Source organism: Heloderma suspectum, chromosome 7 (genome assembly GCF_057233095.1).
Source record: "Heloderma suspectum isolate Gila_16-S chromosome 7, 16-S_ref, whole genome shotgun sequence".
Lineage (NCBI taxonomy): Eukaryota > Metazoa > Chordata > Lepidosauria > Squamata > Helodermatidae > Heloderma > Heloderma suspectum.
The window spans coordinates 42802402-42825794 of NC_139464.1; the positions used below are offsets into that span (position 1 = coordinate 42802402).

Here is a 23393-nt window from a genome sequence, read left to right on the forward strand (position 1 = left end):
ACTGCAAAGAGCAACTGCGCAATGCCATTCTTACAATGCCGTCTTCTCCAGGCAAAGCACATGAGTGCCCAAGCTCTGTCCTGCGGCATTGACGCTAGTACCTTGGGCAAGGGTGTGACGTGTTGAGGCTTGGGAGGACCCTCTCCTGCGACATAGGCAGAGTGTACTGGCTGAATGCTGTTTGGAGAAGAGTAGTGACTATCGCTTCTGTGTGTAATGGTGTCTTCGAATAAGCCATGCCTTGGCTCCTCTCGCTAAGGCAGAATGTCACTCTTGCTTTCTCTTGTTTTGTCAGGGAGGAAGAGGAGGATAAAATGTTGGAAGCCATGATTAAAAAGAAAGGTAAGAGAGGACCGAGGTCCAGTAATTAGGCACTGCAGAGTCTTGATCTGTTGATGTTGGTTCCAGAGTATTAGCCAGGGGTGTGTGTTTGTGTGTGTGTGTGTGTGTGTGTGTGTGAACAGCATGAACTTGAACAGCTTTGGATTATGAAATACTGTCTTTTAGAATTTAAGACAAAGTATTTATATATTGTTACCCAGCCTTTACTCCCTGCAAAATGATTTCTAAAAACTATCACTTGTATATAAGAACTATATAAAAGAACACTTTTATAGAAATATTAGAGATGTAACATGTTTGGTAATAATGAAGCCATGGGGAATTTTTTTTAATCCTCTCTGTAAGATTGCCAGCATAATTACTTCTTTCATTCCTTATTAAAATTATTGATCTAAAGTATATTTTACTGATAGACATTTATGCTCAGTTTCCCAACATGTAAGTAGAGTCACCATTGTGCATTCTTGACAGTAAATGTGTGTTCTTGACAGCTTGGGTTTTGTTCTATAGAGTCCTGTGTTTCTGATGCTGTAGCAGTTGTTTAATGTAGTTCTAATTTATTCAGACAATAATTGCAAATCTCCTGAGTTTACTTTTAAAAGTTTTAAAATGTAATGATAATTTTTTGAGAAAACTAAGTCATACATAAAATCCCTTTAGGAACAGAAAGGCTGCTTTATGTTCCTAAAGCAGCCCTCCCCAACCTGATGCCCTCTGGATGTTTTGGACTACAATGCCCAGCATTCCTGACCATTAGCCATGCCCCCTGAGGCTGATGGGAGCTGAGGTCCAAAATATCTGGAGGGCACCAGATTGGGGAAGGCTATCTTAAAGCAACAAAGTGACTTTAGATCTGTAAAGAACAATAAAAAAACAAGTACTTATTTTTCAATTTTTCCAAAATTTCCAATTTTCCAGGAAACTGCCCCCAGAAAAAAGCCATTTTCCCCCCATGGCCTCAACATTTCCAGAAATTTTACATCTCTAGCTAAACATACTACAATCTGCAGCCAGGCAATTTCAATTCTCTCTCAAGAAAAGCAAAATTGTTTGATTTGCAGATAATTCGCATTGAGTAAATTTGCATAATTTATCCTATATTCCATAATTCTCTCCAATCAGTCAGTAATGTGATCTTCCACTTGTAGACGCAGTAGGAGCAGTGAGAGGGGAGCAGAAATATTAGCGTGGTGTCAGATGCCCCTCCGCCTCCTCCCCAAACTGGCTTTGGCCACAGGTGAAGCAGCAAATGCCTCCCTCAACAGTTCTCTCAGAGATGAAGGGAGGCTGAGCCCTGCCTTCCCCCTCAGAAGTAACTGTGAGGGAAAGAATGGCACTTCAGAGGAAGAATGCAAACCATGAAAGTTTTTCACACTTGATTTTGCTAATATATTCTGGTTTTACTAGCCATCGGGGAGGGCAAAGCAACTATGCAAGACACTGAAGCTCCACTCCAAAACACAGAGACACCCAGCCTCTTTTTTGGCTTCTAAGATTTTAGAAATGCATTTTCTACAGAGCCATAAGGCTAGAAATTTGCTTCTTTAACAAAAATTCTCAGTTGAATTCAGTGCCAAGAGAACATTCTGGCCTGAGTCACACATAACACATGGTGTGGTTTATTGAAATCTGGGTTGTCGTCGTGTCTGAACCCATCCCCACAAACAAACCATGGATTGATAACCAGCTGTAAATGGAACCCATGGCTGGCTTACGAAGTCCGGCTTGTTTAAACTATGGCTTGTCATGATGTCTGAACCCAGAATTATGGCTTATCCCTGGCTTGTTTGAGCTGCTATCTGCTCTGAAACAGAAGCGCCCAGCATGAGCAGCCTGAAAACGAAACCATTCTGAAGGTTGGCTTTGTCTGCAAGACATTCATGGCCAAAGCAACAAACCATGGTTAACGTGTGTAAATGCAGCCTTTGTGTCTTCTCTGTACTCCTTCAGAATCGCAGCATGCACACCACCCTGGATTAACCCTGACCCTGAACGCACACTGCTAATTTCAATTTGAGATTGTATCTTCATGCGCAAAGCTTAGAGACACTCAGATACACATGTGCACAGCCAGCTAATGACAGACTGCATCGCCTGTGAGACTCTCATCTGTTTAACGTACAGCAAGGATTGTGGATCTATCCAGTGGTCACTCCCGCTTTCTGTAGCTTTCCACAAGTGTCAATACTTCTTTCTAAATCCCTCACGAAGGTGGGGCAGAATTCAACCCTAACTCCAAATTCTGTAAGCAGTGCCTGTCCTGACTGCAGAAAGATCTAAATTTGCCCCACATCCTCCCTGGCTGAGCTGGCAGAGGCAGTCTCGAGTGTGGTGTTGGAGGAACCCAGGACGGTGGTTCTGGGTGACTTCAACTTGCACGCTGAGGCTGTCTCTGGAGTTCCAGCTCAGGACTTCACGGCCTCCATGGCAACCATGGGGTTGTCTCAGTTTGTCATCGGCCCGAGTTGGGTGGTCTGAAGGTGGGGGGGGGGGGTCCAAGTAATCCCACTGATATGGTCAGACCATTTCCTGGTGAGATTTGAACTCACGGTGTTACTTCCCTGCTGCAAGGGTAGGGGACCCATTCGGATGGTCCGCCCCAGGAGATGGAGGGAATCTGATGGATTTCTGAATTCTCTTGGGGATTTTCCAGCGGAGAGAGCTGGTGATCCAGATGAGGCCCTAGCCTCACTGTAGGACAGTGAGATGCAGAGGGCCATTGACTTGATTGTACCTGAGTGCCCTCTCCAGCATTGTAGAGCCCGCTCTGCTCCTTGGTATACTGGGGAGCTGTGGCCAACGAAATAGGCTGGACATTGGCTAGAGCGCAAATGGCGTAAGACTCGAAATGAAGATGACTGAGAACACTCTAGAGTACATAATCGTGCCTATTGTGTGGTGGTGCAGGCAGCAAAGAAGGCTTATTTTGCTGCCTCCATTGTGTCCTTGAGTAGTTGTCCAGCGGAACTCTTCCGGATGGTCCGAGGGTTGTTAACACCCTCCCCAGAAAATGGGGCCTTGGCCCCGTCGAGGACCCACTGTGACCTTTTTGCATCGCACTCTGAAGACAAAATTACTTGTCTCTGCAGCAAACTTGACGCTGTTGTTATCACAGTTCCAGTCGAGCTGTCTGATGCCACCATCTGCCCAGTTTTGTGGGATCAGTTCCAGTTGCTGTGGCCTGTTGCTATGGACAAGGTGCTTGCAGCAGTGTGACCAACCATGTGCTCTCTTGATCCCTGCCCCTCTTGGCTAATAAAAGTTAGCTGAGGAGGTATGACTGGATGGTTCAGGGCGTGATAAATGCATCCCTGTGAGAAGGGGTGGTCCCTGCTGTCCTTAAGGAAGCAGTAGTGTGGCCACTCCTGAAGAAGTCCACTCTGGACCCAATGGTAGTAGACAACTGCCGCCCAGTCACAAATACCCCTTTCCTAGGGAAGGTACTTGAGAGGGTTGTGGCAGAGCAACTGCAGGCACTCTTGGAGGATACTGATTATCTAGACCCATTCCACTCTGGGTTTCGATCTGGTTATGGGATTGAATCAGCCTTGGTCACACCTTTATCGAGAGAGGGACAGGGGGAGTGCAACCCTGTTAATCCTGCTTGACCTCTCATCAGCTTTTGATACCATTGACCATGTTATCCTCCTGGATCAACTCCGTGGGATGGGTATCAGAGGCACTATGTTACAGTGGTTCTGGTCCTACCTACGGGGCCAATTTCAGACAGTAACATTGGGTGACTATTCCTCAGCCCCTCGGCAATTGAGCTATGGGGTGCCACAGGGTACCGTCTTGTTCCCAATGTTGCTTAACATCTACATGAAGCCACTGGAAGGAGTCATTAGGGGATTTGGAGCCAAGTGCCATCAGTGTGCTGATGACACACAGCTCTATCTCCCTGTGACATCTGACTCAGGAGAGGCTGTGCAAGTGCTGGACCAGTGCCTGAACTCAGTAATGGGCTGGATGAGGGCCAATAAACTGAAACTGAATCCTGGCAAGATGGAAGCCCTGTGGATGAGTGGTTCCCAACTCTGGGAGACAGGCACACTGCCTGTTCTGGATGAGGTTGCACTCCCTCTGAAAGATCAGGTCCATAGTTTGGGGGTACTCCTAGATCCATCACTGTCGCTGGAAGCCCAAGTGGCTGCTGCGGCTTGGAGTGCCTTTTGCCAGCTTCGGCTGGTTCGCCAGCTACGGCCTCTCCTGGACAGGGATAGCTTGACCACAGTGGTACAGGCGCTAGTAACCTCAAGACTGGATTGTTGTAATATGCTCTATGTGGGGCTGCCCTCGAAGCTGGTCCGGAAGCTGGAGCTAGTGCAGAATGCAGCAGCTCGGCTACTGTCAGGAGCTGCCCCTTTTCAACATGTACCTCCTTTGCTGAAGGAACTGCACTGGCTGCCTATTCGCTACCAGGCCAGGTTTAAGGCATTAGTACTAGTGTACAAAGCCCTAAACAACTTGGGACCAGGATACCTGAGAGAGCGCCTTCTCCCTTACCAACCTGCCTGGTCACTGAGGTCATCAGAAGGCTTGCTCCTAGTGGTGCCACATGGATCTATGGCCTGGTTGGAGTCCACCAGGAAAAGAGACTTCAGCATGGTGGCCCCCTTCCTGTGGAATTCCTTGCCTTTGGAGGTCAGGCAGGCACCAACGTTGTATGGTTTTCGGCACCTCCTGAAGACATTACTGTTTCAAGAGGCCTTCCCTGAATAACCACCTGCGGTTTATTAAGTGCAGAATCTGTTCTTTTAAAATGTTTTACCTGTTTTAATTATGGAGTTTTATTCTTTTATCTTGCTGTTCACTGCTCTGAAATCTTTGATGTGGAGCGGTATATAACTATTGTAAATAAGAATAATAAATAAATAGGTTTTAGTAAGCATGGAGTTAACCAGATGGATGCTAATGCTGTCCACCAGCAGAATGTGGGTTTTCTGGTCACCAGACCTGGGATTTCCTTAGTACAGTATTCCAGAGCTCCTGATGTGAACAGCAACTTGCCTGGGTGCATTACTTGTCATTGCACAAGAGCCCCGTTGACATATGTGGACAAGGGCTTTAGCCCCTGGCATCTCCAGCTAGGGTTGGGGAAAGCTCCTGTCTGAAAACCTGAGGAGATACTTACCAGTCAGTTTAGATCAGCCTTCCCCCAGTCAGGGTCCTCCAGATGTGTTGGACTACAACTCCTACTGTCCATGGCTGGGGGATGATGGGAGTGTAGCACAACACATTTGGAGGGCACCAGATTGGGGAAGGCTGGTGTTGACAATGCTGTGCTAGACAGACCAATGGTCTGACTCGCTGTATGGCAGCGTCTGATGTTCCTCTTTCTCCCCTCACCCCTACTCCCCACGCTTATTGTGCATCTGCTGTTCTCTTTCCAGAATTTCACAAGGAGGCTGAGGCTGATAGCAAGAAGAAAGGGAAATTCAAGCCCATGAAAGTGCTGAAGCTGCTTGGGAACAAACATGAGTCAAAGAGCAAGTCGCCCAAGGAGAAAAGCTAAAGCAGGTGGCAGCCAGAAGCAGGGACGGCTGTCGTGTGCTCTCTGACTGCACCAGTCCCAATTGGCTGGGCACCTGATAAAATAAGACTTTTGGCCTCCTGCCCTTTTCTTTTTTAGAAGCTATGCCTCACCATACACCAAAGATGGCTTTTCCCCAGAGAAATTCAGTCGACTTCCAGCAAGAGATGCTCCTTTACCTAATAAAGGGGGAGGCATGGCAGGTCCAATCAGCACTGAAAAAAATGGAGGGACAGACTTGGAGGAAGCTAGCTTGTCCCTTTCAGCTTCAGGGTGGGGTGGGGGTGGGGAAGTGAAATAGCATCAGACTTCCTCAGTTGTGTGTGTGTTCTTATTATTAATGGTTTTGAGCAGTCCAGGATTTGGGTGTCTGTGGGAAACTTGCACTAATTGTCCCCCTTCTCTAACTGTGATAGACACGTGTGCCTCGTACCCCTCTCCTTTGGGGAGGAGGAGACCTTCCATAGCAGTCTGGGAGCCTCCGCTTCCCCACTTCAAATCCCTTTTCTCTTTACCTGCTTCTCTCAAAAAGACTTCGGGCTTTCAGAGCAGGGTTTATTTATTTTGGTGGTGTGAACTGTTAAAACTAGAGAGATCACAGAAAATGCTTCTGGGTCATATAGAAACAGCCAAAAACCTAGCCTTTTTCTAGAAGCCTTCCCTGCACCAAAGGAGGATGTGCTGTGAATGCTGGCTCTCTTAGAACCCATTTTAAAAAGCAGAGAGGAAAACCTAAGGCAGCCATCTCAAACCTGGTACCTCCAGATGTTTTGGACTGCAACTCCCATCAGCAGCTATGGTGGTGGAAGATGGTGGGAGTTGTAGTCCAACACACCTGGAGAGTAACAGGTTCAAGAAGGCTGCATTAAGGGGATGGTATTTGTGCAGGTCTGGATGGGACACTCACTGACCCTTTTAACCCTCTTGATTGCTGCTGCTAATTTCATCCATGGTGCTCCTCAGGGGACACAGGGGGGTGGGAAAGGATCAAACATTCCCTGTCTGCGGTTAGGCCGTAAGAGGGTGTCAAGCTGTTCCCAATGCCAATAAGGCTTCTTTTGCCTTGCTCATCAGTGCCGCCCTTAGCCCATTTGGGAGAAATCTCAGCTGCTCCTCCCCCAGCTTGATCTGTATATACTTTTCTAAGAGTGCAAGACAGCTCTTTCTATTGTTTTTTTTAGCTGAATTCCAAACTCTGCCCCCCCCCCCCCCGGCTTTGTTTTTATTTGTTTTGTGTGAGTGTGAGTGTGTGTGTTGGGAGGGAGACATGTCTTTTCCTCCTTCCTTTCTGCCTTCTCCTCTGAGTCGAGGAGCTATTTATTGAGATGTTTGTCTGATCTGAGTTAAACACTGATAGTATTGTAGGTGTTGGTTAGTCAGCTGTTAGTCTTGAGTTCTTGTTAGCAGAGCAGACTACCAACCCAGAGCAATTTGCTGTGCTGCCTTATCCAAATATGATGAATTTTTGGCAAGTCCCTGGCTATGACACTCAGCCTCGACCATTCTTAGAAGATCTAAGTTCATCAGTGTTGCCAGCTCTGGTCAAGGCCATGTTCTAAGCCCCTTACAAGTGGATGACAGCCACCATCTGACTCCTACTCTCCACAGCAAGGTAACCCTTGGGTTTGATCCCAAAGCACAACCTTCCCCTCTGTAAAACGAAACAAGCCAGTGTTCCCAAATGCCACCAGACAGGCCCCCATCAGAAATCCCCACACCCTGGTGGACATAGTTACACTGTATTAACTACAATCTCCACTGACATGCAGGGAACAAAAATAAATAAAACAATTGTATTTAGCATCTGTTGTACTGTTTATTTCTGTGTTTTGAGTCACCTTCTCCCAGCAGAAAGGGAACAAGTTCAGTTCAACAGAGATACATTTCCAAGGAATGGAAAATAGAGGGCCATGAAATCTCAGGTATATCCTCAACACTAGTCTTTTTTCAACTCAGCAGAGGAGCTGAGAGCTGAACTAAACTTGAAGAAAGCAACCACATTTGATCTTAATATGTCTGCTCCAGTCATCTCTAAACTGGAGTAGGGGCTGCACTTTTCATAGTGAACGGTATGTGCAGGTGAGGGGAGCTGGATAGTCCTCTCCACTACTTTATCTCCTTGCACTCTGTCGCTTTTCTGTCAGCCCACTTCTGAGACCAGCAAGCAGCTGGGCTGGGGCAAGAAGTGCTTTAAGTGACAAGGGTGCAATGAGTTAAGGCAAGGAAGATATCAGCTCCCCTCACCCCCTACCCCACTTATTGTTCTAAAAATGAAACCTCTCTGTTTTAAAGAAGAATGGGGCAGACATGTGAATAAACAAACATGGCTCCCCCATCCTATCGATGCTGGCCCTGACAAGTTCTTCTATACCCACAGTCTCACTGAGGTGGCCGTATCGTTTAAAAAGAAGGGTTGTGATTGGGTAAAGTGCTCAGAGTCTTTCCCCTCTTACTAACCACAGCAGCAGCCACTGCGATATGACGTGTGATTATACACAAGATTTACAAATGAGAAACAGCAGCATTAACTTCCAGCTTTGGTGTGAACACTAGAGGGCATGGGCATTCACAGAAATGTTTGACCTGAACATTTGCTATAAGAGCTTCACTGTTCCGATTCTAACAAGCAGAAGCACAAAATGCTAGAAAACTACATACTGTTACGTTTCAGAGGCTAGATGGGTATGCTGAGATTCTTTTATCTCTGGCTGGTCTCCTTAACAGGAAAGACATGCCCTTACTGGTCCCTGCCAGCAGTCAAGTGGCTACTCCTAAACCACACCCTTGAAAGGGCCTCATGTTCCTAGTTTTCTGAGTTCATACACACACACACAAAAACACCCCTAAGGACTGAAACTCTTCCATAGCTATCTGCCACTAAAAGGTCAAGGCTGCACCATTAAGAGCCATTCTTAACACTGTCTTATGGAAGGCCTAGTTCTAGCAGCAGAAAAAAGTACGGATCCAGTAGTCATGTGCTGGGCCTGGAAAGAACTACTGGTCTTCTTGAACTGTGCTTTGAGAATCAGGCTTGTTGCCTATACAGAAGGATTTAGCCAATGCCTCTTTCAGTTCAGCGCTTCTCTGTTTATCAATGATATCCATCTCCCGTAGCTTCTGCAAAAAGCAGGGGAAGGGAGGTGGTAAGAATTCTAAAAGTTTTCATTTCCTCATAAGATAATGTGCAAATCCCAAGAGCTGAAGTCTTATTCTCAAACCCACCATAACGTTTCTTAAAGGATCTTCATGCCTTATACACACACAGACCTGCCATGTTATGCACAATTGTCAGACTGGAATAGTAATGCTCAATCCTATAAATGTCAAAATACCAGACCAGGTACCTGTGATATTTCAGTGAGAATGATCCCTTGGTACAACTTGCCCTGTCCCAGAGCCTTCATCTCTGCCAGAAACTTCTGTCGATCTTGAACTTCATTCACCACTGAGCAATGAAGAAAGAGAAAGGAATGTGTAATGAAGAGCCTGAGGGTAGGAACACATCAGTACTTCCTGAACTCTGGATCATCCTATTTCCCAATTGTTACACATATTAGCTGCCTGTATGCTGTTTAAACTTGGAAACCACTATCGCGCCGCTCTTTGAAGGAAAACTTGATGACTTGATACAGTTTGCTTGCGTGTACAAAAAGGAAGTATTTCTTCACATAATGCATAATTAATTTATGAAATTTGTTTGCCACATGAAGTGGTGATGCCCAGCTTTAGATGGTTTTAAAATGGGATTGAACAAATTTATGGAGGACTAGCCTGTCAATGGAGATTAGCTATGATAACTAAATGGAACCTCCTAAGTTCAGAGCAGGTATAACTCTGAATCCCAGTTTCTGGGGATGGAAGGAAGGGTTCAGGGGAGCTGTGCCTTTCAGGATGATTGACTAAATGGACTGTTGTGCTGATCCAGCAGGTATCTTATGTTTTTATGAGTTGTGTAGAATTGCCTTTTACCTGCTCATGGTTTTTTGCTGTCACGGGTGAGGCTTTGTGGTGACATCCCCATGCAAACAGAATGTCCCCCAGAGCCAATTAAAATATCTCATGGAGTTCTGCAGTGTGCACAGGGGACACAAGAATCCAGCCTATGCAATTCCCTTCTTCAGTTTGGTACTGTTATTGCATCAGGCTGTTCTAGTGCCATAATTAGGAACAGTCTGCACTACTGGCTGAAGCAATGCTGATGTGGTGGAGGTTCCCTTGCACTGTGTTGTTCCTGCAGAGCAAAAGAAGAGTTGTGCTCCTGTTGTTGCATTGCTTACCCCAGAAATACGAGAAATCTTGTGATGGTGTGGAAATAAACCCTCATGCCCAGCCACTGATTTGGCAGCCTACTGGGCAGCAACCCTCAGAATCTCTAGGGACAGGAAAAGGGAAAATCCCATCATCCAACTACTGCTTTCCTCTGACTCCAGTTTCTGACTCCAAGCTAAGAGAGCTGCCTCCTCTCCATCTCTCCAGACTACATACACAGAGTGCATCTGACCACAACTTTTAACCAAGTAGATCCATTTTACATACATTCTTCAAACCGGTCCGGTTCTGGTACCTCCTCTTCTACCTTGACTGGCTTCTTCTGGGGCTTTTTTCCTACCTTATCCTTCCCTGTTGCTAAGATGTTTTGGAGTCTTTCCTTCTCCTTCTCTAAGTCTCCTAAAAATGCCAAAGAAAGCAGATGATGTAAATCGGGTAGGTTTTTTTTTCTGTTGCAGCCTTTGAAGCCCAGCTTCTGTGCCTGAGCACCAACAGAGCTCTTACACAGGTGTCTGCATAGGAGACCTATCAAAATCAAACACGCTAGTCTATATCCTATGCAGGCCACACATAAGAAAACAATAAATAGTTGGGGATAAATGTTCTGACACAAATCAATAATCAGCTATGTTTATGTGAGAACATAAACAGAACAAGGTTTGGTGGGCACAGAAATTGGTAACAAAACAGGGCAGGGTATGCCACAATCATATGCATGTTCACTTGGAAGTACATCCTACTGTGTTCAATGGGTTTTACTCCTAGGCTAAGTGGGCATTTCAGAGGAGAGGGGTGAAAACTGATTTAGCACACTGAAAATTTCACCGTGTGGTCTTAAATTTCTACTTAGTTTTTTTCTAGCAGGAAGCATCATAAATGGGTGACTGCGAAGACGACATGAGTACTAGTGTAGTGTCTAAGAGTGGGAAGCCAGGACATTCCCAGTTCAAATCTTGCCTCTGCCATTACCGTAATGGTGTCCTTAAGCAAGCCACATGACAGCACTGTTTAATACTGATCTGACAGAACCGTTGTAAAGCTTTTTGAGAACGTATAGGAGACAGCGGAGGACAGGAAGGCCTGGCGTGCTATGGTCCATGGGGTCACGAAGAGTCGGACATGACTTAACGACTGAACAACAACAACATCCTTTTGACATCCTAAAGAGCTTTATAAATGCTAAGTGTTATTACTATTATTACTATATTTTTTTACCGCCTTTTTCCCAATACCAGGACTCAAGGCGGCTTTACAACATTAAAAACCTGTACAGTTAAAACATAAATAGAAATAAACAAAATTTAAAATATAATTAAATAATCTTAATATTAAATTCTTTATTCAATATCAGAATTTAAAAAACAACAATATAAACAATAGTACCAATCCATCATATTCTCTCAGGTCCAGACTATGTATCTCCAAAGGCCTGGTGGGAAAAAAAAGTTTTTGCCTGCCTGGGGAAACATACCAAGGAGGGTGCCACTCTCGCCTCCCTGGGAAGGGAATTCCAGAGCCTTGGGGCACCCACTGAGAAGGCCCTCTCCTGTGTTCCCACCAGGCAAGCCTGTAATGGTGGTGGGACCGCAAGAAGGGCCTCCCCTAAAGATCTCAGGGCACGAGCAGGCTCATAAGGAAGAATACAGTCTTTCAGATAACCTGGACCCGAGCCACATAGGGCTTTATAGGTCATGACCAGCACTTTAAATTATGCCTGGAAACAGACTGGGAACCAGTGAAGCTGTTTTAGCAGGGGAGTTGTATGCTCCCTGTAGCCAGCCCCAGTCACCAGTCTGGCAGCAGCTCTTTGAACCAGCTGAAGTTTCCGAGCACTCTTCAGAGGCGGCTCCACATAGAGCGTGTTACAGTAATCCAAATGGGATGTAACTAAGGCATGTGTTACTGTGACCAAGTCAGACATCTCAAGGAACAGGCACAGCTGGTGCACTAGCTTTAACTGTGCAAATGCACTCCTGGCCACCGCTGAAACCTGGGCATCCAGGCTCAGGGCTGGATCCAGAAGTACACCCAAGCTTCAAACCTGTGTCTTCAGGGGGAGTGTAACCCCATCCAGCACAAGCTGAATCCCTATTCCCTGATCTATCTTTTGACTGACCAGGAGCACCTCTGTCTTGGCTGGATTAAGCTTCAATTTGTTTACCCTCATCCAGTCCATTACTGCCGCCAGACACCAGCTTAGCACCACAACACCTTCCTTGGAATTAGATGGAAAGGAAAAGTAGAGTTGGGTGTCATCAGCATACTGCTGACACCAAACCCCCAAACTCTGGACAACCTCTCCCAATGGTTTCATGTATATGTTAAATAGCATTGAGGACAGAACGGAACCCTGAGGAACCCCGTAGGCCAATGGTCCCCAGCATCAGAAGTCCCCCAGCACCACCTTCTGGGTCCGCTCCTCCAAGAAGGAATGGAGCCACTGTAAAACAGTGCCTCCAAGTCCCATCCCAGCGAGGCAGCTCAGAAGGATACCATGGTCAATGGTATTGAAAGCTGCTGAGAGGTCCAGCGGAACCAACAGGGACACACTCCCCCTGTCTAGTTCCTGGCATAGATCATCCACCAAGGTGACCAAAGCTGTTTCTGTCCTATAACCGGGTCTGAAGCCAGATTGAAATTTTACATATTCCCCTTTTCTAGCTAACCTGTTGAGAATTCATCATTTGCAAAGGTCTGCTTGCTTACGGGTAGCTTGGGGCCTGAATTTTTCTCGGATATATGCATCGCCTGCCCGACAAATCTCAGCAGGCCGGAGATGAGGTCTACCATATGGACTGATGGACAGAAAACCCTTTGGTGGCAGGATAGACTTTGGAAGCTGTGGTTCTCTGCTGGATGTTGGGTTGCAGTGGACAGGCAGGGAGTCGCCTCCTGAGGAAAGAAAGACAAGGAGTGGAAGATCAAGGAGGCAGGCCTTCTGACTTACAGATAGGGGAAGTAACACAACATAATCCTGAATGGGAGTTTTGAGGTATACCTGGTACAAAAACCAAGTAAACTTGGAGCTCAGATTTGAATCAAATGCCTAAGTATAGCCACAGGGAAGTACAGTGTTCCAGCCACAATCTCTCAGCAGGGGCTCTGGAAATTGGCTTGGCTGAGAATGCACTGTGGAGCATGGTGCATTCACAGCCAAGCCAATTTCCAGAGCCCCTGCTGAGAGATTGTGACTGGAACACTGTACTTCCCTGTGGCTATACTTGGGCATTTGATTCAAATCTGAGCTCCAAGTTTACTTGGTTTTTGTACCAGGTATACAGGATCTTTTGATGGGCCGTGAGGGTCTTTACACAAGACTTCTTCAATCTAGGCTCAGCCCCAGGATTTCTGAATACAATTTCAGAAATCATTATGGCGATGATGATTCCGCCCTTCTTCCAAGGTAGCTCTGGGCATCGTACATGGTTCTCCCAACTCTCCATTTTATCCTCTCAACATGGATCCAGGATCTTTGGATTCCCAGCTTTTATTTAAGAAAACCCTCTCCAAATCTACTTTTACAGTATATGTTGAAGATCCCACTCAGCAGCAACCAGATCCATAAGAGAGCTTCATTATGACTCTGTAGAGAGACTGAATAGAACTAGAGTCCATTAAGTAACCCTATTCTGTGACTCATTTCAATGTATGTTCTGTTGACCTCTTGAGTCTATATACATTTCCTTTCCAAGAGGGTAATTTGTTTCTTTAGTTAGAAATTGCTCATGTGACTGTGGCTGAACCAAATTTAGAAATCTGGAAACTAGTAATAACCAGCAACTTTGCAGCTAAGTGTAAAGGAAAGGTTGACTTCAGGAACAACTCACGTTTCATGCAGTGTATAAGATGACGTTGCTGAAAGCTGGTAAGTTTGGATTCTTGCATCATCACTGAAAGACAGAAGATAGTATCTGAAAAGATCTTGGTCTGAGAACTCCAACAATATCACCACTTTCACATGAATAGATTTAACACAAACAGCAGGTAGGAAGAGTGAATTTCAAACCCTGAAAAAGGCCTCATAGGTTCTTAGAAGATGCTAGCCCAGGTTTTTAAGTAAGACGTCTATAGCAGGGGTGTAGAACCACCGGCTCGTGGGGCACCCAATCTGACCTGTGCAGCCTGTTGGGGTCCTCCATGGGGAGGGGCAAAGGCTTCAAGCCCCTTCCCCTGGTGTAATCCTCTCCTAGGCAATCTCCTGCTGCTATCTCCAATCTCAGATAACTAAGGGGATTCCCTTGCTGCGAGCACCAGCAGGAATCCCTGCTGTTAACTCCAATCTCAGATTGGAGATAGCAGCAGGAATGCAGAGCGGCCTGGGCACTGGGACTCAGCTGTGCCAGGGACAGCAGCTGCAATCTCACCCCCACCCCAACATAGCTGTACCTCTATAGATGTCATGGCATAGTTGCTCACATTCCATCAGAATCCTACATAACTAATCTTCAAATGTATTATTAGCCATCAGCTCCTATTGACTTCAGTGAGTGGAACGCTTGAGTGAAATGGTAATGTTTATTTAAGTAGTTGTTCAAGAGCCACCACCCAGTTAAAAATCAGTGGGTTTTTTCCCCTCTAAAAATGAATACATATGCTTTAAATATTCTTCTGCAATGCAGAAATCCAAAGGAAAGAGACCTTTATTGTAAGCTTTGCACCAGATCTTTCATTTTAAAAAGTATTATTCAAAAATACCATTATAAAGAAATAATCGATTTTTCTTATAATGTTGCAATTCTACTTGGAGCAGTCTTCCCCAGCCTGGTACTCTCCAGACATATTGGACTGCAACTCCCATCATTCCAAGCCATGGCCATGCTGGCTGGGAATGATAGGAATTGCAGCCCAACACATCTGGAGGGCACCAGGTTGGGGAAGGCTGGCTTAGATTGGCTCTTTTTTCTTACACCAGTGCAATACTATTCTTGCTATGTGGACAGGCTATAGCTCAAGGAATGGCTGTAGCTCAGTGGTAGAGCATATTTTTCCTGCCAGATGAACTGCAGATTGTGAAAGGTGGATGTTTATCTGCCCTTCTTCAGAGCTGCAATCTCTTTGATTCCTGACGGTTGAACAGAATGATCTGAATGTGTCTTGAAAAGAGACTGAGGAACCATGTGCATGGAGATGCATTCAAACTGAAGGTTATAAGGGACAGTGTGGCTAAATGGTCTGGTACAGCAAAACAGGATGCACAGTTGCTAGGCAAGGGCTACAAAAGCTCATTCTTGTTCTGATCTCTGTTTAACCCTCTATTTACCTTTTAACAGCTCTTGTGTTTCCTGGCAGTATTCGGTCACAATGGGAACATGCCAGAATCCAGCACCTTTTGCCACAGCTGGTGTGGTCCTCTTTTGGGAAGCCATTGTGGCACCTTGAAGAGAACAGTGGAGAGATGCATCTTCTGCCATTGTTAGGACCACAACTCAAAGGCATATTCTGTCTCCATCCTCCCCAGTGATTCCATCACCAAAGATAATTTGTCAATTCCAAGTTGGTCAACTTAAAAGAGATGTCCCCCTTCCTCTGTGATATTAGATACTACTAAAAGATGGAATGCATACTACCAAAGTACACTTTGGGAAGATTCAGGAAACGGTTTTGCTCACTCTTAGGGTCTGATTGCCTAAATCAGACAAATCCCATGCATGTTCACTGTGCACTATCCACACTAGTATACTTCCAGGCCCAATTCACAGTGCTGATTTTTTAACTTTGAAAGCTCTTCAGTACCTAGGATATGTACATCAGCAAATGCATCTCCATATATCGGCCTCTGTGCCAGTTATGTTTCTCAGATGAGGCTCTGCTTTGTAATCTATCAGTGTGGGAGAGGTGAACCTCAGTTGCTAAAGGCAGAGATTTTGTTTAGTAATTGCCCTTGGAGCATGGAACAATCTCAGCATTGCAAATCTTTAGCTGACTTTTAATATCAGCTGTCTGGCTTGGATGTATAGGCATGCTGAGTGTATCGGGCAAATTACGTGATGCTGCTGTGGTGCTGTGGTCTTAAAAAGGTTAAATTGCTTATACGCTTCTGTTATAAATACATGCATATATACATACATATATACGTATTTGGAAACAAGTCCTGCAGACTTAAGCGGGGCTGGGGATTGCTTCCAGGAAAGTGCACAAAGGATTGCAATCTTTAAGGCTTAAAATTCAAGTCAAGATAAAAAAAGTGATTGGGGGGGTGAATTGGCTCCCTTGTACTGTGGGGCTTGGCTTGGCTCATTGGCTTGAGGCAACTAGAACTACTGTGCTGTGCCTGCGGCGCAACAGTGGGGTTCTGTATAAATTGGCATCATGTGGATAGTATATGGGGCTGGGGAGTGGATGGTCCTTGCCTTGTGATGAAGACTTGATGACTTTTTGGTCTTTATGGCTCTATGATTCTAGGAAACCCAAACCTGCCCTCTTAGGTATTATTGAAGCATCTGAGTTTCTCATCTTATGTTTAATAAGGCCATTGTAAGATAGATGAAACTTATCTTTCAGCAGGAGCAAAAAACAGCGCAAGGTACCCAGAGCCTTTTGTGCCACACCTGGATGATTGCAATCCACATAACCGTCTCACTCCAGACTGGTCCCGTAACATTTTGACGTCGCGGTGCAGCTTACTTCATTGCACGCGGAGGTGTGGCGCAACAACTATTGGGTGATTTCATGCCGCCCCACCCATGCTGGTAGCCCAAAGTCCACCTTGTTAAATAATAATAATAATAATAATAATAATAATAATAATAATGAGTCCCTCATTGCTGCGTGGGTGTTGTGTGTGTGGGGGTGTCGTAAGGGATTAATTCCTTACATTTTCCCTGCCTTACCGGAGCTGGCGGCTCCCGTCACCATGACAACCACCTCCGGAGCCCGCTTCCGCCGACCTTACCTCTGACTCCGGAAGTGCTCGTGCTGAGCGTCATCTTCGGTGGAACGTTTGTGGGCCGTGGGTATTTCTTCTTCTTCTTCTTCGAGGGGGCTTGTTCGCTCTTTCACGCTTCTCGTGCGGCCCCCACCCTCGTCGTAGGGGTTGGTCTCGCGAGAGTCGCGCGGCGAGCTGGGAAAAGCCGCAGCATGTCTGACAACGAGGACAAGTAAGCGAGCGCGCGCCGGGCCAGCGGCGCCGTGAGGGGACGGAGGGTGCTGAGGCGAGGGCGGGTGGTCGCTCTTGGGAGTAGGGAAAACAGCCGCAGGGGGTTGTTGTGGGCTGGGTCGTGAGGGCCCTTACACAAGGCTTCCTCAATCTAGGCTCAGCCCCAGGGTTTTTGAATACAGGTTATGGCGATGGTGATCCCGCCCTTCTTCCCGTGCTGCTCAGGGCATCGTACATGGTTCTCCCAACTCTCCATTTTATCCTCTCAGCAATCCTGGGTTGGCTGAGAAATAGGTGACTGGCCTAAGGTCACCCAGTGAGCTTCATGGCTGAGGGAGGGATTTGAACCCAGAGCCTAGTCTGATACTAACTGTTACACCACAGCTGGATGGTTTTTGCCTGTTGTTATTCACTGTATCCGTTGCCAATAGTTATGAAAACAAGGAAGAGAATACTCAGACATAGAGATGTAGCAAGATCTGAGTGCTGGAACTTTGCACAAGTCTTTAATATATTTCTCTCACCAGTTTTTTTAAATTATTATTATAATTGTATTAATTCACCAGTTTTGATGGAGATGATTTTGATGATGTGGAGGAAGATGAAGGACTAGATGATCTGGAAAATGCTGAGGAGGTAAGAGAGTTCAGCTTGCGATGTCCTAACCTATGTAACAATCACAGCATTTGCATGCAGTGCTCTGAGGAGTTTCTTAAACATGTTCCTTTCTCACTTATCCATGCCTGTGTTTTGCTAGGGTACATGTTTTCTGTGTCAGGCCAGAAGCTAAAGGCGGAGAATAGGAAATGAATCAATATCTGTAATCTGGGCCTACATGGTTCCAGTGCCTAGTGTGAATAACTCCTCCTAAGCTCAAGTGTGGTGAGCACTTTAGAAGGTGGTTAGGAAACAGGTCCTAGTGTCTTAAGGGGAATACACCAGTTCTAAGCTTACTGCCTTGGCAAATGATAAAACTTGGCAACTATATATTAGATAAGCATTTTCACCTAATGGAGTTCTCTCTTTCAGAGCTTTATTGAATATACTTAATTCAAATTTTCTGTAGGCTTCTCAAGCAGCTCTAATGACTTATGCATATACCTAGGATGCATAACTACAAATGTGGTTATTTTTCCTTATATTTGTTCTATAGGAGGGTCAGGAAAATGTGGAAATTCTGCCATCTGGAGAGCGGCAGCAAGCAAATCAGAAGCGGATCACTACACCTTACATGACCAAATATGAGCGGGCCAGAGTTCTTGGTACCCGTGCCCTCCAGATAGCGTAAGTATGGTTTTTCTCCATAAGTTAAGGAGGAGTGGGGATATGGGCCAGTGGAATTCTATAGCTCTTACCTGTATTTAAAGCTGCTTCCATCTGAAGCCCATCTAGTTCTGATCTCACTCCTCTCCCTCCTCCTGGAAGATTTGGTATTCCAACTAAGGACAAAATCTCCAGAATGAAGATAGGAGCAGGTATGGGGCTTTTGCTGTATCCCTGAAGGTTCTAGGCTTTGTCTCAAGGCATCACATGTGTCTGGTTCCAGGTTGGCTTGGGAAAGTTCATAAAAAGTGAGAGGTTAGTCTCATTACTTCAGCACACCATGCAAGAGATGTGTGTCCAACTGCATACCCACTGAATTTCTGGAAGAAGTTAGATTTGCATAACGGGTGGCAGACAATAGGTTGCATCTGTTATAACATTTACAGCCTAATGTACCCACTCTGAAAGCTTTTTATATGTGCATGTGAAAATTCATGCTTGTTCTATTACCCCTGGCTATTGCTTCCCAAATAATTCCATTCCCTTATATTCTGCTTAGAAAGAGGTATCTATCCTATGCCTCAGATTTAATGCCTGTTGCTGTTTCACTAACTTACTTTGCTACCACTATAAAATTTAGGCCTGTTGCACCCTCTAGTAGCTATAGCTGCATAGCGTGCTTAGCCCTGTTTCCTTCAGTATCAGAGGCAGTATGCCTCTGAATGCCAGTTGCTTGGAAACACAAACAGGAGGGTGCTTTTGCTCTCATGTTCTGCTTGTGGTAATCTCAGAAGCATCTGACTGGCCACTGTGAGAAGAGGATGCTGGACTAGATAGGCCTTTGATCTGATCCAACATGATTCTTGTTATGTTCTGATGTAGAGGGTGTGTTGAGAACTTCTCAGTCTGTCAGCTAATATTAGAGGTGAATGCAACAGTGATTGTTAGTACAGACTTTGATAATAGTATGTGAACAGTTGCATAAGAAGACCAAATATCCAGCCAGTGTTGTTCTTGTGCAAGCAAAAAACACAGGCGGTTTTAGAAGTTCATTTTACTATCCATAAACATTAAAATAAAATCAATCTAGATCCTAAGGCGTATTGGCTAGAGAGCTTTTCTCATCTGAATACATGACAAATGCCATCCATGTGTCTCCCTTTTCCTTGATAGTACAATTTCTCTAATACATTAATGTCACTTATATTAGCACACAGTAACTGTACAGGGCAGGAGCTAGTTTTCATACAGGGGAATGTGTGGAGAATGGGAGATGCTGTCTGGACCCATGAAGAGAGGATTTCTATCCTGCACCCAGGAGTAGTGGAACTCCTCCAGTACAGTGGACAAAGGGGGAAAGGGAAGCTTTAGGATGAGGTACTAAAAGCACTGTGCTCCATTTATATTGCTTTATATTTGGGGGCACCTGACGTCTTTCAGAGCATGGTCTCTTTCCTCACTCAGTTTTCTGAAGGTGCTGGAGAGGAAAGGCTGTCTTTCTCTGCTCAAGTTTAGGCATTTTGAAGCATTAGTCAGTAAAAGTGGAGAGATGTATCATCCAGTGCTTGGAGACACCTTCTTTTTAGAGCTCCAGGAAAGTGCACAGAATCTGCAATACTCTTGAGCCTACACAGTATCTTATCAGAGCTTTGACAGGGCAAAAATTAAATCTAGATCTTATATACCTGGTTCTCTGGGCTGCTTTCCTCTCTGATGTCAGTAGAAGTCCCACAAAGCAGAGTTGCTTTGATAACCCAGCAGAGACTTGTTTGCTAGTTTCTGTCAGGATAATGTGCCTGCCTGACAATTATGGCCCAGGCTTTATATATTGTAAATATTTCTATCCTGTCCAACAAAAGGGCCCCCAAGGCAGCTTCCAATTTAAAAACATGTATACACAATTTAGAAATTACAAAAATACAATTGAAACATATTGAACAAATAAGAGCAAGGAACATTAAATGACATCAATTACAACACCAACAAGCAGAGAGCATAAAACTGGATCGGTTAAAAATGAGACAAGTAGCAGCAGGCAAATAAAAACTTGGAGCAAATTAAAAGTTGACAAGAAAAAAGTTCTCACTGCCCACCTAAAACTCAAAAGAGAGGTACCACTATCCAGTTTATCCATATTACTATAATGTTTATGGAATCATTTTCTACCCTCAGCATGTGTGCCCCAGTGATGGTAGAGTTGGAAGGAGAGACAGACCCCTTGCTGATTGCAATGAAGGAACTCAAGTAAGTTGGGGTGATTCTAGTCATGTGCATGTGTGGGTGGTTTATCGTAGAATGCTGCCCCCTCTCTAGCCCTACTCAGGCGTTCTACTTGTGTGTAGAAAAAGCATGTGGGGGAGGCTTGAGGACAAGTACGCTAGCTCTATTCTTCCTGTCACTGTCCCTTACACCCCCTACAAACTGAAGAGGTAAGTTCTACAATGGAAACCCTCCTCTACTTCTGTAGGCTCCCTACGCAATTTAGAGCTCTGATTTTCCCTGGTTCTAAATCTCACAGGGAGCTTCCATAAGTAAAGAAGGCTCTCCACTGCAGTTGTTTGCCTCTAAGGCATAGATAGTGACAGAGGGGGGCGGAGCAGAGTGTTCATCTCACAGGTGTTAATTCTACTTACATAGAACACCTGAATAGAGCTTCTCTCGGCCCTGAAAGAGGAAACCTGACATAAAACAGTATTTAAAGCAATGTGAAAAAGAGGGCTTCGTTTTGTAAGTGCACTTGTCTCTCAAGTAATAGTAATAATAAACGTACTATTGTTTCACCTAGATTGACTGATTATAAAAAAGTCTCTACTGCCTTTTGATAGAAATTTCTAGGGTGGTTATATAAAAGGTTTTCGAATAGTTCATTTTTCTGATGAATTGCACTGTTCAGATTCTGAGTCCTCTGCAGAAATAAACCAGTAGATATTGCCCTTCTACATCTGTGCAAGTTTATTGTATTTATTTCACTTATAATAAATGAAATAATAAATTATTTCTCCATATAATGGACCCCTGGAACTGGCTCTCATTTTCTATTTAATGCAGCATTTCTACACCCATGTCTCTAACTTTATAGAAACAATTTTTTGTATAGCCCAAATGTTAAATTATCAGGCAGAGCTATCCTATGACCACTAGACACTGTATGGCCATAGGATTTTTTCGTTTTTGGAAACCGCGCTCCCCACCCCTCATAGCCGGCGTGGTTCTTTCCATGATGACGCCATCTCTGTGCTCATAAATGGAGTGCGGAGAGGGCAAAAAAGGGGTGGTCCTGGGGGTGAGAAGGAGATCTTGGAAGCTACTTTAGACAGCTTCCTACTGGGTATCTGGGCCCCTTCCCTCCCCTTTTTCGAAGCCATTGCTTGACATGAAAAATGTGCATCTAGGCACAAATGCAGGACAGCTGGAACATTGGGGAGAAATCCCTTCTGTGCTCCGACCACCCTGCATAGGATAGTTGCCAGCCTTCGAGTTCGCAGGGTGCTGACTATCTTGATAGGATTGCACCCTAAACTTGCTTTGCTGTTTCTTTGAAGTGTATGGAAGCTGTCACTGACTCACTGATGCCCTCAACAGGAGGTCATAATGAGGGACTTGCTACCAGATATGGCTTCGGGCCATCGTAATGAATTCTTGTAATTTTTAAAGATTTCTGTGTTTTTACTTTTCATGTGCTGGAAGATTATAGATTTGTCCTGGACAAATTCCAAACTGGCTAATTACATTGTTGACCTAAAAAGTCTTATTTAGATTAACGTGGATTTGAATTTCTTTCCTTTCAATTCTGAGTTGTTCACTTTACCAAGAGCTTTTAATAGCCATTGTAATCCATACAGAGGTGGGGCCATTTCATTGGTTGGCAAAGTGTGTGAATGCTTTAAACTTTGCTAGACAGAAGTGTTATAGATAGGGCTGATTGTGGAGAGCATTTGTGTCTCCCCATAGAGTCTTCATTCAGTTGTTTCTCTGCATGTTCATTGGGAAGTTCCCTTGGTCAGGAATCAGCACTGCTAAATACAAAGCATCTCCTGCTCAGCTTTGCAGGGGAAGGATTTAGTACTTTATGTGAGAAATTTTTGTAAGCTTTCGATGTGATATTACTTCAGGAAAGTGCCACTGGGTGGGAGTCTTCGTGATTTGGCCAAAGTGCCGTCTTCTATATACTTTTCTTTCCTCCTTGCAGAGCTCGGAAGATTCCCATAATTATCCGCAGGTACCTGCCAGATGGAAGTTATGAAGACTGGGGTGTAGATGAATTAATTATCACAGATTGATTGGCCTCCCTTCGGTGCTCCTTCACCTTTACTGCAGATTTTTATTTTTATTTTTGTGTAAATAAATACTAAAATGCCACTGTACATGCTTTTTTGTTCTTTCCTCACTCTTTAATCCCGAGGAGGGGTAATTTCTCCTTTTTCTGTCTTTTTTTATGCTGTGGCCACTCCTAAGATTCAGCCTCCCATGCACCTTTTTTTCTTTTGAATCCAGTTCTGTTGCTGGCCTTGCAGAACAAAATGAGGTGCTGCTCCCTGTGAAACATTACATCTGTAACCTAGTAGGAGTGCAGGGTGGGGGGCAGAAGAGAAGCTTCCCCTGTACTTGTCTCTGACCATCATGTTATACCTAAGCAGTTTTAAGTGATCCTGCAGCTGCCAGACTTCAGATACCCTCTAAGGCAATTGAGAAGAGACCCCTTTCCCCCCTGACCTACACCCTTTTCCAGGGGCCTGTAGTAGAGGAGACATTTCTGTTGCCTGCCAGCAGACAGATATGCCTTTGTCCCTGGGAGCAAGTTGCCTTGGAAACCCCCAATTTCCCCTCTGATCAGGGCTGGTTCTGTGGGCTTCTCAGGAGTATCACAGAGCAACTCTCATCAAATCTCCC

At 45.0% G+C, this 23393-nt stretch overlaps 3 protein-coding genes across 11 annotated transcripts in view; 2 read left to right on the top strand and 1 right to left on the bottom strand.

The window, feature by feature from the left end:
• Positions 1 to 7672, top strand: part of MICALL1 (MICAL like 1) — a 53740-nt gene extending 46068 nt beyond the window's left edge. Inside the window, exons 15-16 of the mRNA XM_084809769.1 lie at positions 296 to 342; positions 5736 to 7672. Coding sequence (XP_084665895.1) covers positions 296 to 342; positions 5736 to 5857 — 169 coding nt within the window. The 3' untranslated portion in view covers positions 5858 to 7672. The remainder of the gene's footprint in view (positions 1 to 295; positions 343 to 5735) is intronic.
• Position 7673: 1 nt separating this feature from the next.
• C7H22orf23 (chromosome 7 C22orf23 homolog) lies at positions 7674 to 17177 on the bottom strand. Of its 9 annotated transcripts, none has more exons than XM_084809778.1 (8): positions 16975 to 17019; positions 16693 to 16849; positions 15405 to 15518; positions 13972 to 14034; positions 12851 to 13036; positions 10412 to 10543; positions 9220 to 9320; positions 7674 to 8992 (listed from the first exon to the last, which is right to left on the bottom strand). In XM_084809778.1, exons 3-8 carry the CDS (start codon positions 15508 to 15510, stop codon positions 8870 to 8872), a joined length of 711 nt encoding a protein of 236 aa, XP_084665904.1. In that variant the 5' UTR covers positions 15511 to 15518; positions 16693 to 16849; positions 16975 to 17019; the 3' UTR covers positions 7674 to 8869. The 9 variants fall into 9 exon arrangements, with proteins under 9 accessions (XP_084665904.1, XP_084665903.1, XP_084665901.1 ...); XM_084809777.1 differs by having other exon boundaries at positions 16635 to 16849; XM_084809775.1 differs by lacking the exons at positions 16693 to 16849; positions 16975 to 17019 and adding an exon at positions 17037 to 17177.
• POLR2F (RNA polymerase II, I and III subunit F) lies at positions 17041 to 22867 on the top strand. The gene is made up of 5 exons (XM_084809784.1): positions 17041 to 17241; positions 17807 to 17876; positions 18394 to 18524; positions 20676 to 20747; positions 22693 to 22867. Exons 1-5 carry the CDS (start codon positions 17222 to 17224, stop codon positions 22781 to 22783), a joined length of 384 nt encoding a protein of 127 aa, XP_084665910.1. The 5' UTR covers positions 17041 to 17221; the 3' UTR covers positions 22784 to 22867.
• Positions 22868 to 23393: the final 526 nt, after the last annotated feature.